Source organism: Schistocerca cancellata, chromosome 10 (genome assembly GCF_023864275.1).
Source record: "Schistocerca cancellata isolate TAMUIC-IGC-003103 chromosome 10, iqSchCanc2.1, whole genome shotgun sequence".
Lineage (NCBI taxonomy): Eukaryota > Metazoa > Arthropoda > Insecta > Orthoptera > Acrididae > Schistocerca > Schistocerca cancellata.
In genome coordinates, this window is record NC_064635.1 from 70,541,404 (window position 1) to 70,558,989 (window position 17,586).

The 17,586-nt window shown below is 44.1% G+C and overlaps 1 protein-coding gene across 1 annotated transcript in view; it reads right to left on the bottom strand.

The window, feature by feature from the left end:
• The window catches only part of LOC126106122 (uncharacterized), a 246,989-nt gene that overhangs the window by 213,907 nt on the left and 15,496 nt on the right, over positions 1-17,586 (bottom strand). The window contains exon 2 of the mRNA XM_049912367.1: positions 3,410-3,608. Within this exon, the coding sequence (XP_049768324.1) occupies positions 3,410-3,608 (199 nt within the window). The remainder of the gene's footprint in view (positions 1-3,409; positions 3,609-17,586) is intronic.

Sequence of the window (17,586 nt, forward strand, 5' to 3'; positions counted from 1 at the left end):
TCGCGGTATACTCGTGAAATGGTTGTACGGGAAAATCCCCACTTCATCCCTACCTCGGAGATGCTGTGTCCCATCGCTCGTGCGCCGACTGTAAAACCACATTCAAATTCACTTCAATCTTGATGACCTGTAGTTGTAGCACCAGTAACCGATCTAACAACTGCGCTAGACACTTGTAGTCTTATATAGGCGTTGCCGACCGCAGCACCGTATTCTGCCTGTTTACATGTCTGTATTTGAATATGCATCCCTATACCAGAAGAGAATAGAGGCTTTCGAAATGTGGCGCTACAGAAAAAATGCTGAAGATTGGATGGGTAGATCACATAACTAATGAGGAGGTACGGAATAGGATTGGGGAGAAGAGAAGTTTGTGGCACAACTTGACTAGAATAAGGGATCGGTTGGTAGGACATGCTCTGAGGCATCAAAGGATCACCAATTTAGTATTGGAGGGCAGCGTGGAGGGTAAAAATCATAGAGGGAGACCAAGAGATGATTACACTAAGCAGATTCAGAAGGTTGTAGGTTGCAGTAGATACTGGGAGATGAAAAAACTTGCACAGGATAGAGTAGCATGGAGAGCTGCATCAAACCAGTCTCAGGACAGAAGACCACAACAATAACCAGTTTCTTTGGCGCTTCAGTGTATAATGAGCTGTCCGTCTCCGCGAGGGGTAGCCGCGCGGTCTGTGACGCCTTGTCATGGATCACACAGCTCCACACGTCGGAGGTTCGAGTCCTCCCTCGGGCATGGGTGTGTGTGTTGTCCTTAGTGTAAGATGGTTTAAGTTAGATTAAGTAGTGTGTAAGCCTAGGGACTGATGACCTTCGCAGTTTGGTCCCACAGAACTTACCACAAATTTCCAATTTCCCAGCTGTCCATCTAATTCGTCTGCAATAATGGCTCCCACAGGTTAGCCTCTCGAATGGTCACAAAGGTCGATACGCGGTCTCTGTCGTCTTCGATACAGCGTGTACACATCATAATGACTTCACGCAATGCTTCACCAGCGTGCAATAAGACTCACACAATTGGTAACGACGTCGCCATACTTGACGTGTCCGCATTTACTACGCGCACGTCGGAAAGACACGACTGCCTTGCCTACGTGTCGGTGCTTATATATTCGCATCGACGTCGCGCTACTCTGCGCGGATGCTGCTGCTACGCCCTCAGCGGGTGGACCGAAGCGTCCGATCCCACCCGTCGGCTTTGACCGGCGACGTAAGGCTGTTGTGGTGTGTGACGTCACGACGGCGCGGAATTGAGTTTGTGAGAGTGGCGTGTTTGCGGGTGTCGTTTTGATGCGATCGGTGGTGCTCTCTGGTGGTGTGTTAGGTGATGTTTTTGGTTTAGTTTGCGAGTGTGTCGTCGTGTGTGAATTTTGGTAAACTGCTTTGTTTATGTCTTTGGTAGGTATGGATATGACTGACAGGGTCAACAGTTTTCGGTTGTCGGCTATGATGGGGGACAGTGCGTTGTCTCTAATAAAATTTCTTCAACTATTCGGATTTTTCGATGAAGTTGTAAAGTGTTCAGTATGATGTGAAGAAATGAGGCTTCTACATCTACATGATAACTCTGCAATTCACATTTAAGTGCTTGGCAGAGGGTTCATCGAACCACAATCATACTATCTCTCTACCATTCCACTCCCGAACAGCGCGCGGGAAAAACGAACACCTAAACCCTTCTGTTCGAGCTCTGATTTCTCTTATTTTATTTTGATGATCATTCCTACCTATTTAGGTTGGGCTCAACAAAATATTTCCGCATTCGGAAGAGAAAGTTGGTGACTGAAATTTCGTAAATAGATCTCGACGCGACGAAAAACGTCTTTGCTTTAATGACTTCCATCCCAACTCGCGTATCATATCTGCCACACTCTCTCCCCTATTACGTGATAATACAAAACGAGCTGCCCTTTTTTGCGCCCTTTCGATGTCCTCCGTCAATCCCACCTGGTAAGGATCCCACACCGTGCAGCAATATTCTAACAGAGGACGAACGAGTGTAGTGTAAGCTGTCTCTTTAGTGGACTTGTTGCATCTTCTAAGTGTCCTGCCAATGAAACGCAACCTTTGACTCGCCTTCCCCACAATATTATCTATGTGGTCTTTCCGACTGAAGTTGTTCGTAATTTTAACACGCAGGTACTTAGTTGAATTGACAGCCTTGAGAATTGTACTATTTATCGAGTAATCGAATTCTAACGGATTTCTTTTGGAATTCGTGTGGATCACCTCACACTTTTCGTTATTTAGCGTCAACTGCCACCTGCCACACCATACAGCAATCTTTTCTAAATCGCTTTGCAACTGATACTAGTCTTCGGATGACCTTACTAGAGAGTAAATTACAGCATCATCTGTGAACAACCTAAGAGAACTGCTCAGATTGTCACCCAGGTAGATCAGGAACAGAAGAGGTCCCAGGACGCTCCCCTGGGGAACACCTGATATCACTTCAGTTTTACTCGATGATTTGCCGTCTATTACTACGAACTGCGACCTTCCTGACAGGAAATCACGAATCCAGTCGCACAACTGAGACGATACCCCGTAGGCCCGCAGCTTGATTAGAAGTCGCTTACTTAAAGTTCCGGCGTCTCGGACCAGGGACGGCTGTATGTGGAGATGTCGTAAGGATAACAGGTCAAGGGAAGTGTTCGATTCCAATGTGTGGCTGTGAATGTTGGTATTTGTATTGGGAGATGTTTTTGAGCTATATAGGTCAAGCGAAGTGTTAGGTCTTAATTTGTGGGTTCTGGAGCTGCTGTTGAGCTATATAGGTCAAGGGAAGTGTCCGATTCCAGATGATATTGTGTTTGGTGGTATTTGGGGAGTTTAGTGATTGTTTTTTCGTCGTTTTGCGTGGTTTTGTATGGGTGTTTATATTTAGTTTGTCGCCACCCAACCGGCCGGAGTGGCCGTGCGGTTCTAGGCGCTACAGTCTGGAGCCGAGCGACCGCTACGGTCGCAGGTTCGAATCCTGCCTCGGGCATGGATGTGTGTGATGTCCTTAGGTTAGTTAGGTTTAATTAGTTCTAAGTTCTAGGCGACTGATGACCTCAGAAGTTAAGTCGCATAGTGCTCAGAACCATTTGAACCATTTTTGTCCCCACCCAAAAAACCCCTATTTCCCGCGCTTGTCCTGTTAGTGTCATTAGGCTTTTTGTGGAACGTGTGTGTGTGTTTGTTTTTCGATGTATTTTCGTCCTCATAATGTGTAAGTAACGACTTTATATGCGCCATATTGGAATCGTGGTTGATAGTTCGTTTCCGCCATATTTGTGACGTCATGGGTCAAAGCAGACGGGCGGGATCGGACGCTTCCGTATTTCCGCCTCAACCGGAAAGTTTTGGATTGCCCCGCACAGTAGCGGCGCACCTCAGAGCTACTCACGTGTGCTGGTCGGGAATGGGCAGCGTGCCGACGAACTCCCCGAAGACCCAGGGCGCGAACAGGCGCGCGATGGTGATGTCGTGCCAGAGCACGTGCCGGTACGGGTGGACCCACCACCGCTGGATCTGCCGGATCTGCACCTCTGGCGGCGTCAGGTCCTGGATCGTCGTGAACTCCGTGCCGCCCGCCATCACGATACCTGCACGGGAACACGAGGGGCGTTCCAAAAGTCCGTGCACAGACCGAGAGATGGCACCACCGGCGCTTATCGAGCATGGAGGTAAGAATAGAGGGAGACGCCGTGACGTCACAGCCGTGAAGCTATGTGAAGCCGAGGGTAGCCATCTTAATCTGACCAAAACATTGCTGCTGTAACCTTGTGTGCATAGGGTTGTCGCTCGCTTTTGCGCTATTATGGTGACTTGTGCGGTGTTCGGATGTACGAATCGTTCTGATTGTGACGCGAAATCGAAGGGAATAATATTTCATGTGTAAGTTGTCTCGTTAAGTGTGATTTTACAACTTCATTGTGAATGAACGTGTGCTACATCGGTACTTGTACTATAGCGTGTTTTTCTCCTGTATGATTTTAGATTTCCTAAAAATGAAAGTCGAAAAGCTCTGTGGGAGAATGCCGTGTAGAGGAAGTATTGGCGCGCGTCTATATGGAGCACTATATGTTCTCAGCATTTCCGAGAAGAGGACATAGACCAAACTTCCCTTTCAACAGTAAGGCTCCGAGAAAATGCTGTACCATCAGTTTTCCCTACACACCCAAAACATTTGCAAAAGGTATGTTAATTCAAAGAATTAAATTCTTAGTTTTCATGTTCACGTTTCAGTATAATACGTACGTATCGTCGATAATCGAAGTGTTGAGTAACTCACTTTGTCTTCATCATGTACCAAATTAAAAGCTAACACTACATTAACTGGCGTAAAGTATAGGCCTAAACAGGACACTGTGTAGATTTGCCATTCTATGTACCGTATTTCAGTAAATATTGGTGGTAATGAACAGTGTTTCCCAGTAGTGTAACATAACTGAAATGTCCCAGTACGTATCACAAACAAGATGCATTTATGGGGCTTTGGAGGGAGGGTATAGTTAACTTAGTTTTCAGTTTCTATTATTTAGTTTGTGATACACGCTTATTAGTGAATTAACAAAATTGTATCGTTTACATTGAAGGCTAGCTATTCGTAATATTACATTAAAAACTATTTTTATTCAGAAGAAATGCGGAATTTCACCTTTACGAGATTTTATTTTAAACAAAAACTTTGAAACAACCAATCTGATGACGTTACATGCGTATATGGTGCAATTAGCGACTGTAATACACGCAGCGCTATAGCACACTGGCAATGTTTTGGTCAGTGTGTCATGGCAGCGAGCCACGCCCCCATGGCTTCAAAACGTAATACGGCTGGGATACGTAGCGCCATCTCCCTTTACTCTTACCTCCATGGTATCGAGGTCATGTTTAGTTAGTAGCATCTTTGGAAAGAACGCACACTAAGTTTCAGCCATATTGGTCTATTTCTTTGTGTTTGGCATTCGTGTGAATCAAAATAGTCGAGTGATTGTCACAAAATGGACGAAAAAGAATTTCGTGAGGGTATTAAACATCACTTTATGAAAGGCAAAACGCCTCAGGAGACTAAAGAGAAGCTTGATAAAGATTACAGTGACCCTGCACCTTCGACTAGAACAGTTTATAAGTGGTTACAAAATTTTCGGAGTGGCCAAATGGGCACAAGTGGTGATGAACGTTCTGGACGCCCTGTGGAGGTTACGACCCCAGAAATCATTGATAAAATCCATGATATGGTGACAAATAACAGAAGAGTTAGCCGGCCGTTGTGGCCGAGCGGTTCTACGCACTACAATCTGGAACCGCGCGACCGCTACGGTCGCAGGTTCGAATCCTGCCTCGGGCATGAACGTGTGTGATGTCCTTAGGTTAGTTAGGTTTAAGTAGTTCTAAGTTCTAGGGGACTGATGACCTCAGAAGTTAAGTCCCATAGTGCTCAGAGCCATTTGAACCATTTGACAGAAGAGTTAAGGTGCGCAAGATTGCGAGTGGTGTGGGCATCTCGAATGAACGGGTACATAATATTTTGCATAAGCATTTGGACTCGAGAAAGCTATCCGGCAGATGGGTTCTGTGATTGCTCATGCTTGACCAAAAACGGAATCGTGTGAAGTGTTGCAAGGATGGTTTGCAACTGTTCAGGAAGAATCCACAGGACTTTAAGCGTTGTTTCATCACTGTGGATGAAACATGGATACATTACTATACTCCTGAGACCAAACAACAATCTAAACAATGGGTTAGCAAGGGAGAATCTGCACCAAAAAAGGCGAAGACCATTCCTTCTGCTGGAAAGGTTATGGCGTCTGTCTTTTGAGATTCGCAAGCGATAATCCTCATCGACTATCTGGAAAAGGGTAAAACTATTACATGTGCATATTATTGGACCGTTTGAAAAACGAGCTGCAAGAAAAACGCCAGCGATTGGACCATAAAAAAGTCCTTTTCCATCACGACAATGCACCAGCACATACCTCAGCAGTTGTAGTCGCAAAATTAATGGAAATAGGATTCCAACTCGTTTCACATCCCCCCTATTCTCCAGACTTGGCTCCCTGGACTGCTATTTGTTCTCCAATTTGAAGAAATGGCTGGCGGGACAAAGGTTTTAGTCAAACGAGGACTTGTACAATTCCTATTATTCGGAAGGGATCAACAAATTAGAACAGTTTTGGACGAAGTGTGTAAGTCTAAAAGGAGAGTATGTCGAAAAATAAAAAAGGTTTACCCAAACACGTAAGTAATTTTGGTTTTTGGACAGACCTTTCAAATGCCCCTCTAAGTGAAGAACCCAACCAAATGTTACACCACGAACAAGTCGTCAACTCACACAATGCGGGCTCTCACCGCCAGTATTTGCGCAATTCCCGATATCTATTTTACGGGCATAATTCTCTAGTTTTCGAGAACATTTCTCGGGAGGAGCAGCGGTCTGACTAAAAGTGCTTCAGATATGGACACAAACAGTCTCGACCGCAAAAACATTTATTTCCGTCGTAACCATTTTCAGTCAGTTTTTGACCGTCCTCAGACCCCCCTACTGAAATATGAACATAGAATGGATTTAGAGGGATGTCTGATAGTAGTTGTAACACACAAAATAGATGGCATATAACAAATATTAAAAAGGTGAAATTATACCTGTGATGGTAGGCGGTGGTGGTGAATGGAGCGAGTGTTGTAACTCTACGAACGTCAGTTACTAAGGGGAGCTTTTCCTTGTTTTCTTAAAAAAAAATGTGGGGTGACCCCAGCGTCATCGACGTGCCGATTTTGCTGCTTGTGTAGGGTGTAGGGTAAATGGTAGATGTATTCATTTATAAATGTAGTAAATGCGGGAACGTCAACTATGGCGACGTCGTTACCAGTTATGTCAGTGTTATTGTACGCTGGTAAAGCCATGCTAGACGTCATTATGATGTGTACATGCTGTATCAAAGACGACAAAACAAGTGACACGTGATCCCGAAGGGTCCTAATGAAGCAGCAGCAGAAGAAGAATTACTCATATAAAACAGGTCTTGGGCTCATATTTTGGTCTTTATAACAGCTTTGATGGTGGGCATACTTCACTGAAGGGGGGTATATAGCTTCACAGAGTGGTGACGGAACGTCAGTTGACATAGATGTGAAATACAGACCCTGGCAACCGACACTTGTGCCAGCTCCCTGGATGAATGTTCCTACTGTCTGCAACTGCCGAGTTGTGCCGCGTAAGTTGTCGATTCTGTCAAAAATTTTCTGTACTTTGTCTTTGATTTTTTGCTGCAGGTACTTTTCCTGTAGTGCGTCGTGCAGGCCAATTTTATGTGTGTGTGTGTGTGTGTGTGTGTGCTTTTTTGTGCGTGTGCGTGTGTGTGTGTCCTCCAGCGTGCTCCCCCCAGTGCTAAAGATTGGCACCTGTTTTGTGTCACCTGAAGTGATCTGAAATTCGTTGTATACGTCATTCCTCAAGACGGGGAACCATACACCAATGTAGGTTTGACTGTTGCTTTGTAAAGTCATATCTTCATGCCGGTGTTCAGGTGAGTGCTCTTGAAGAAAGGTACCAATGGTTGAGGCACACATAGTTCCACTTTGTTCTTCTCTCCCACTTGGAGTGAGAAGAGAGCTTTCTATCGAAACAGACCCCCAAGTATTTCACTATTGGGGTCCATGGGATAGGCTGAGCGTTCATTGTGAGCCTCATGTTCAGGAATGGCGTCTGTTATGTTAAAAATATAGCCACCCTCTTCATCTGGTTGAGAGTGATTTTGTTCATCAAAGCCCACTGTTCCATCAGGCCGATTTGTCACTGCATCCGTGTGATGAGGTGGCCCAGCTTTCTCCCAGTGGTGAGCAAGGACGTGTCGTCGGCGTAGGGGCTGACTAATGCACGACGTACAGTCAGTACATCATTTACATAGGTGTCAAACAGTTTGAGAGACATGACACAACCATGGGGTATCCCGACCACCACCAATTTCATACCAGAGTTTCTGCCTGTAGCTCTAACGTAGAGGTGCCACTCTTGAATTGTTTTTACATAAAAATCTGATAACGGCGTGTCCTGGTGAAGCTTGAGGATGATATTGTCTGCCCATACTTTATCATACGCTTTTTACATATCAAAACTACCCCAGTTGTCATCTTGCGTTTCTTGAAGTTGTCCTTTATGGCTTCAGTAAATATAGTACAGCTGCCAACACCTAGCGCAAATGCGCTATTTTTCTGATCAGGAGGCATAGTATACCACTGTACTCGCATGCATCCAGACGCCTCTACCCACATATTCCACATTTGCTGAGCGAGTGCTCTGTTTTCTGTATGTCTGTATGTGCATGTGTCACAGATGGCTCTCAGGACCTGGTCCTCCCGCCAGTGGACCCAAGATCAAACACAGAGAACATGTTCAGACATAACATGTGGTTGGACCACCTGCGAGCCCTATACCAGATGCGACGTGTTGTGGGTCCACCTCTGAACATCGGTCTGGATATATAGTGTGCAGCAGATTCACACTTGAACACTAACTCGGATGTGGTATATTGTGGATCTGCATCCCAACATAGATCTGTACATTATGTGCGGTGGATTCACATTCAGACCCTGTCCCAGACATGGCATATTGTGGATCTGCATCCCAACATTGCTCCAGATATAACGTGCAGTTGACCCACACTTGAATGCCAACTTGGGTCTACTGCCAGTCCTGGGAACCATCCGTGACACATGCATATACACAGACATACAGAAAACAGAGCACATGCTCAGCAAATGTGGAATATGTGTGTGTGTGGGGGGGGGGGGGGGGCGTGTCAGGATGGATTCGAGTACAGTGCTATACTATGCCTCCCAATCAGAAAAATAGTGCATTTGCGCTAGATGTTGGCAGCTGTACTAAATTTAAAAGCAATTTTAGAACACAGAACGAGAGGTTATTCATGAACGCATGGGTGGAGCTGACATAAGATCGATAGAATTGCGAAAAATGACGGGAAAATACGTATAAATTGAGGGAATATACACCAAAATGTGGGGAACTCGAGGAAGTGCTTGCATGTCTTCTGGTTGGCACAGAACAATTTGTACATGGGAAGAAGTATGCGACAGCAACAAGAATCCTAGAAAACATCGACGTGGAAGCAAAGGGAACTAGGGAAACAGTCACTTTTTTCCATTGAGGCAGCATTCTACTGTATGTCTATTGAGGTAACAGTGATACACGCGAGTTGACTACTGTATTTGACACTTTTCAGGAAGACAGAAAACCATCTGCCTCTAAACTTACATGCATCTGCGTTAAAGGATGACAGAGAGTGAATGGGGCGATCGATTGAGATGGAGCTGTAACGAGGTACAGTTTAATGGCAGACTGATGATGCATTCTAGAGAGGAAAATGTTCCTGCAGGTCTTTTGACCATTTTTTCCACTGTTCTGTCAGGATGCATCAGGCATGTGACAGTCGGTGTTCGACTCATACACTACCATGTGTTCTGTATGTGAATTACAGCACTGTCTACTTGCGATCGTTAACGGAAAATCTCCCAGTCATCAGAGGACGTGACCATCCTGTTTCGGCACATTCTTCTAAGCAAACGAAGATTTATGCGATGTACTCCACCCTCCTGTTGCATCTGTGTCAAATCGAGACTTCAGTTTCAACTAAGATTATTGTAAGTTAGCGATAGGTGTTTGTGAGACACTGCATTCCCCATGTATACATCTGCTTGACGGATGTGCTGTTTACAGAGTTAGTGGCAGCATGACTTGTAATTTCACATGTCGGACACTACTGCTATGCATTTATCTGTTTCCTTGTAAGACGTATTCTCTGTTACTAACGATTATTTTATATAGGATTGGTGTGGGTGTAGTATAATTTCTGAGCCATGATCGGATGTGAGTAGTGGACGCTATACATCTCTGGAAAGCTATATTGTGCATGTATCACACAGAGCTGCTGTTTTAAGGAAATAGTTTTTTCATTTTACAGTTTGTTACCATAGTTTATCGTAGAGAAACTTGCAAGACGTATGTGTGTCATACGCTGAAGTTATATTACTTGCGTTGGAATAGTAACAGCACTACATTCCACATGACTGATAGATCGGAAACTCCAGCGATCTAACATTATAGCCTGTTTTAAGTGCAGAACTGTGTAGCCTTAGGAGCGTGTTTGGTTTTACGAGGTGCATTCATGTTCTAAGGCCTCCGATTTTTTTTCTCCGGACTGGAAAGAGATAGAAACATGTGCATTGTTTTAAAATGAGGCCGCGTTCATTGTCAATACGTCCCAGAGATGACAGCACCGTACGGCAGATGGAATTTTACCGCCAGCGGCGAGAATGAGAACTGTTTTAAATACTTAAAATGGCGACGTTTTCCTTACTTGAACAGCGTGCAATCATTCGTTTTCTGAATTTGCGTGGTGTGAAACCAATTGAAATTCATCGACAGTTGAAGGAGACATGTGGTGATGGAGTTATGGATGTGTCGAAAGTGCGTTCGTGGGTGTGACAGTTTAATGAAGGCAGAATATCGTGGGACAACAAACCGAAACAACCTCGGGCTCGCACAAGCCGGTCTGATGACATGATCGAGAAAGTGGAGAGAATTGTGTTGGGGGATCGCCAAATGACTGTTGAACAGATCGCCTCCAGAGTTGGCATTTCTGTGGGTTCTGTGCACACAATCCTGCATGACGACCTGAAAATGCGAAAAGTGTCATCCAGGTGGGTGCCACAAATGCTGACGGATGACCACACGGCTGCCTGTGTGGCATATTGCCGAGCAATGTTGACGTGCAGCGACAGCATGAATGAGACTTTCTTTTCGTCGGTTTTGACAATGGATGAGACGTGGATGCCATTTTTCAATCCAGAAACAAAGCCCCAGTCAGCTCAATGGAAGCACACAGATTCACCGCCACCAAAAAAATTTCGGGTAACCGCCAGTGCTGAAAAAATGATGGTGTCCATGTTCTGGGACAGCGAAGGCGTTATCTTTACCCATTGCGTTCCAGGTGCATCCTACGAAAATGTTTTGAAGAACAAATTCCTTCCTGCACTGCAACAAAAACGTCGGGCAGGGCTGCGCATGTGCTGTTTCAGCAAGAGAACGCACCCGCACATCGAGCTAACGTTACGCAACAGTTTCTTCGTGATAACAACTTTGAAGTGATTCCTCATGCTCCCTGCTCCCCTGACCTGGCTCCTAGTGACTTTTGGCTTTTTCCAACAATGAAAGACACTCTCCGTGGCCACACATTCACCAGCTGTGCTGCTATTGCCTCAGCGATTTCCTAGTGCTCAAAACAAGACTCCTAAAGAAGCCTTCGCCGCTGCCATGGAATCATAGCGTCAGCGTTGTGAAAAATGTGTACGTCTGCAGGGCGATTACGTCGAGAAGTAACGCCAGTTTCATCGATTTCGGGTGAGTAGTTAATTAGAGAAAAAATCGGAGGCCTTAGAACTTGAATGCACCTCGTATGTTCTCTCTTACCAACACCCTCCTGGTACTGATCCCAGACACCAGAAAAATACTTTAAAATTGATAGCGTAATTGATTTACACAAAATGCTTCAAACTCCATTCGTCTGGAGCTCCATCACGCATAAAAACCACCTTCTTCTTGTTCTACTTAACCATCTGCGATTATGTCACAACACTTTCAAATCTGTTACTATACACCGATAAGGCGTGCTAATCTCTTCGACATGGACGCATCTGAAGAAATCTTGTGCACTAGGATGGGTGAGGACACAGCAAGCTCCATTCAGTCACGAGACGTGGAAGATAGCGCTCTACTTCTGGTCGGCTGCAGATTAAGTCGGTAATGGTGTTGCAGGGTGGGTTGGTCAAAGACAGTGAGAGGATGTCTTTCAGTCTCTAATCTTATCCTAAAACTGTGAGAATGCCCCGTGACTCCCATTTGCATAGAGATAGATCATAAACTAAGCACTATACTCGAAGTGCTAGAAATATCTAGAGCACTGTCTGGTATACTTCAATGATGTATATGTTTGAGAATTAACAATGCATGGACGTACGGGACAGTCATCTATCTACATTCGCAATGATACTCGCAAAGTAGAGAATGGGCGGTTTAGTAATGATACTGAAATTGGGGAACATGCTGTCGCATCATTGGCCGGCGTTGAAATTACTGTAAAATTGCTAAAGTTGTTCGCACTATCAACTGTGATGTTTATTATTACAATATACTGACCATGTCTCTTCCATCCCATCCATCCACTGGTACGCTGTTCGTCACCACACAATAATTGACTGACATCGCTTGTCTGAGATGGAGAAACAGTTTTGGTGGAGGGGCAACACCTTCTGGGGATGGCTAGCACCGAAACAGTGATTGCGTACATGACCATAATATGAGGAATCAGTCGAAATGGAATGCAGAGGCATCAGCTATTCCATCACTATAACAGATGAGTTTAAATGTAGATGTAGTAATCACCTGCTGACAGCAGTTTGGAAACGCTCCACAATGCCGCCAAATTTTTCCAGTTTTCTTATGTTGTAACAGTTTTTATTTAAAATCATCCAGTTTGTGTAGTGTGTTATCGCAGCAGCAGTAACATGATTTACACTGTGCTACATCTAGTTTTCTGTGAGAAGCAATGAATCTGAACGTGTTATTGTCAGTTTAGAGCCTGACACAGACTTCGAAGTCGTGGCGGAAAAAACAAAATGTATGGCAGTGTACAAAGTATGTAACAGCAGAAAAAACAATGTTTCAAACCACGAGACGGGGTCAAAGGGAGCGTCTCTTGCGACTTACAGTATAGTTTGTAGGATACAGTCATCCTCCTACAGACACGCCATGCAACTTTACACTGGTCTGTGCAATGGATCAATACCTGTATATTTAACAGGATTCACATGTGCTCAATGCCGGCATGCAGACCATATTTGTTTTTGATATATGAGAGGAGAGAGAAATAGTAAAAATCTTAGAGGAGAGAGATGCAGTAAAAATCTTATTTAGTTCTCTATTGGATGAAGTTAGAGGAGCTTTTATAGTTCATAATTTTTCCCTGTTGGGTGGTATAGAATAATGATGATAGCATGTTTGGGTGATAGACGTGAATGGGCCCTGAGAGACACGGATCTGCTTAGGACAGCAGTACCTGTATGTAGTTTGGGGATGCACCACAATGGTCGTACTTCTCCCCATTCCTGTACTGTCTTTTCTACTACCTCGTGTTGCAGGAGCAGGCTTCGTTTGGCACTGACCTTACACATTGTACACTGTTGGCGGAACGACAACTTGTTCCCATTTCCACCGAATGGTCAAAACACGGCCCTGTTGCATTAACTCAGGTCACTCTGTTTCTACATGGGTTGCAGAAGGTAGTAGATACAGCTCTCACCGACATATGCTCGATTCTGACTTAAATTAGAACGATCACATGCACAAAGCTGCAGAAATGGCTGCACTTGCAGGAGGCATAGGGACTATCTGAAATTCTACTGTAGCAGATAGTTTCGAAAAAGGTGACTCGTTTCGAGATTGGAGGGTGGCTGTAATCATTAAAGGACTTCTCCATCAGATACAACACAGGTATGTGGTTGAATGGAAAGACTTGATTCCAAACTATAGACATCATTCCTACTGGAAGGCGTAGGACTAGAGATCTGAAAAGCTAGTGTACATTTCTTACAGCCTCAATCAGCACACCATCTACTGTGTACATTTCTTACAGCCTCAATCAGTACACCATCTACTGTTTCTGATCCTTCTCGATCAACCATCACCCATAACCAAGTCGATATATCACCAAACTTCTGACATGTCATTGACACAGAATGTGTTAAAAATACTGGAGACTATCTAGCGGTGGCGTGAGGGAGTTGCAAATACCAGCTTCATACCATGTTCCTTAGCCGAATCACTTTCTAAATTCGGTAATTTCATCATGAGATTGCACCGTTGCCGACGTGTAACTGAACTGTTGCTCTGATAATATACACTCTGGCGATCACCGTCTATATTCAGTGTCATGGTATAAGTCTGGAACAACCACTTCATTTGGAGGTAATGCCATACCTCGATTTATAAAGACGGTACAGCTTTTAACATGGATACTTGTGGGTACCTGTAGAACCAAGATCGATTATGAAAGTAATATGGTCGTTGCGGTCGTGTTTTTTTAACATCTGGCGGTTTGTAAGACGATTACGCCTCTCTTTATAAGACACAGTGATACCAATCGCAAGAAAAACTTACGAGACGCTGATTTTCTCTCAGTATTATTTCGTATCGCCAGCAATCAGTTATTGGCGAAGTATTATACTTAGTAGTAGGGGGTGCGTGATAGGTTCACCATGATAATCAGGCTTATAAAGTAAGTGTGTGTGTTCTGCCATGTGCAAAGGAAATGAATATGTCCAGTCAAAAGGAAGGTATGGATTTGACGTGGAATATGTGATAGCAAAGGATAAAGTATGTCAAGTCATAAGAATGGTGCAGATATTTCTATTTCCGGGGCCACAGCCGTCAGCAGAGTGTATTTCCGATACTTCGCTCACTGTCGAATGTCGTCCAATTGAGACGGCGATCGTAACATGTAATTTTAACTAAAGCGATCAAATATGTATGTGACTGGTTTCTTGGGATAATTCTCTCTAGGGGTGCATGACGCGCCGGCGTGGGCCTGTGGTCGGAATCATTCATGTTTCCGGCTAACAGTAGGAGCTGTCCAAATGGAGAGGCCTGTTGGGGTGCAGGAATGTAGCTCACTTAACCGTGTCGTCCTCTAGACGGCCGAGTAGCGAACTAATACTTAGTACGTGTTGGACAGCTTTCGTGATCATGTGGAAATTTAAGAAGATTCAATATGGACATGTGTTTGCACTGGATCAGTATTACCTCATATGTAAATTGTCCGATTGACTGCTTCTTCTCATTTCCCGTCTTTATTTAGTTGAGAGAGCACCAGTTGTGGTGCGCGCATCTCGCAGGTGGAAGATAGGTGGAAGACATTTGCTGGCTATCTAGACTTGTGAAACACCTTAGTTGACTGTGTAAATTATAGGGATGATTTGGAATCTGTTACATCACCGACATCGATATTTGCGAGTTGAAATACAAGTTTCCTCTATTTTTTTCGAGTTTCCACGTAAACGTCTCCATAGACGGGATACGTTTATAGTTACTTAGTGGTTTACAGCACGCTCCACGTCGCTAAAGTTTCAGGTTTCTAGAGAATTAATTTCCAGTCTACCGGGTGATATCAGTTTAAATTTGAAAACTGAATAAATCACGGAATAATGTAGATAGAGAGGTACAAATTGACACACATGCTTGGAATGACGTGGCGTTTTATTAGAACCAAAAAACTACAAACGTTCAAAAAAATGTCCGACAGATGGCGCTTCATCTGATCAGAATAGCAATAATTAGCAAAACAAAGTAAGACAAAGCAAAGATGATGTTCTTTACAGGAAATGCTCAATATGTCCACCACCATTCCTCAACAATAGCTGTAGTTGAGGAATAATGTTGTGAACAGCACTGTAAAGCATGTCCGGAGTGATGGTGAGGCATTGGTGTCGGATGTTGTCTTTCAGCATCCCTGGAAATGTTGGTCAATCATGATACACTTGCGACTTCAGGTAACCCCAAAGCCAATAATCACACGGACTGAGGTCTGGGGACCTGGGAGGCCAAGCGTGACGAAAGTGGCGGCTGAGCAACGATCATCACCAAACGATGCGCGCAAGAGATCTTTCACGCGTCTCGCAATATGGGATTTTTTTTTGTTGCTGTAATAAAACCCCATGTCATTCCAAGCATGTGTGTCAATTTTTACCTCTCTATCTACATTATTCCGTGGTTTATTAAGTTTTCAAATTTATACTGACCTTTTGATCACCCGTTATATCTTCGGAATGATGTTGCATGAGCGATACTGCTATGCAAGTGATAAAGCTATATGCATGATATCGAGAAGTATCGCGTAAATGGTATAATATTCTGGAAAACCATGTGAAAATACATGTTGTATCGGAGAGTCTGGAGACTGGTGTAGAAAACAAGCAAGCTAACAGGTCGGGACCAGAAACGGTGATGCCTTTGTGCAGAGAGGAACTGACCCAACCTTTGTACAACAGTCTTTGCGGTACATGTACGACTGTCTCTCCAAAATGGCATGATATTCTGGCAAACCATGTGAAATTACATATGTTCTTGTAATCCCAGAGTCTGGAAATGGGTGCAGAAAGCAAGCAAGCAAGGAGGTTGGGGCCAGAAACAGTAACGCCTTTGTGCCATGAGGAACTGAACCCGACTTTGTAGATCAGTTCTGAGAGTCACTGAGGGTGCTCTGGTCATGCATCAGTACACCTATGATGCATGTGCTTATGCTGCCTATCTTCACGATACATGTATGAGTATCTGGCGGTCGATAGCTATATGCATGATGCAAAAGGGGCGGTTTGGTATGGTGCGCACTACGAATTGTATGTTTACTATATCGGCACCATATGTGGTGATATATTGCCGGGTTGGAGATCAGTTTCACACTCTAATATTCAAGCTTTAGTTCCCGGTGGCAGAGCAGCGTAATTTAGCAAGTGTCTTTCCATATTTGACGATCTGTAGGTCATTTTTGCAGGGTTTAACTGTCAGTGCAATATGGCGATCTGTACAAAATAAGAAGGTTGACTGAAAAGTAATGCCTCCACCTTTGTAACTTTTCAACAGTTGGCAGCATTAGTATGTGGCAGTAGTGGCTTGTTCCACAGCCTCTTCTCTAGAGCTGCAATTGAGGGGAAGCCTTAGCATTGAATGGATGCTTTGTTATTGTGTAAAGTATGGAACCCTGTGCTGACGGTTGGTCAATGCGATTTAAACAATTGAATTCTTGACAGCAGAAGGTGTCACCCTAAAGGAGATTCATCAAAGAGTGAAGACAGTTTATGGTGATTGTGTTGATGTGAGTACCGTGTGTCGTTGGGCAAGTAAGGTTAAGGATGTTCAGGCAGGAACATCTGACCTGCATGACAAACAAAGAGTTGGATGGCCTGTGGCAGCAACCAGTGATTTTCACAAGCAAAATGTTGACAGATTGTTTCAGGACGATCGTCGTATCACTCAGAGAGATATTGCAAGCACACTCGGCCTTTCACAAGAACATGTGGGTCACATTATTGCTTTACTTGGCTATCGGAAGAGCTGTGCACGATGGGTACCCCGGATGCTGACTCCTGAAATGAAAGCACACAGACTTGAAATTTGCCAGGAACTCTTCTCATGTTACGAGAATGTAGGTGACGCCTTTCACCATAGTGAAAGACAATCTACGGGCACATCATTATGCTTCTGATGAAAATGTTGAGAGAACTGTGAGACTGTGATTGCGGAAACAGAGTGTCGACTTCTCACGTGATGGCTTCAGAACTCTTGTTCATCATTGGGAAAATGTATCCAATTGACTGGTGGTTATGTGTAAAAGTGAATATTGGTAATTACAGATCACATTCTACTGATTATTTCTACATTTGATTTCTGAAAATATTTCTATCCAAACGCAATTAACGAAGGTGGAGGCATTACTTTTCATTCAACCCTCATAG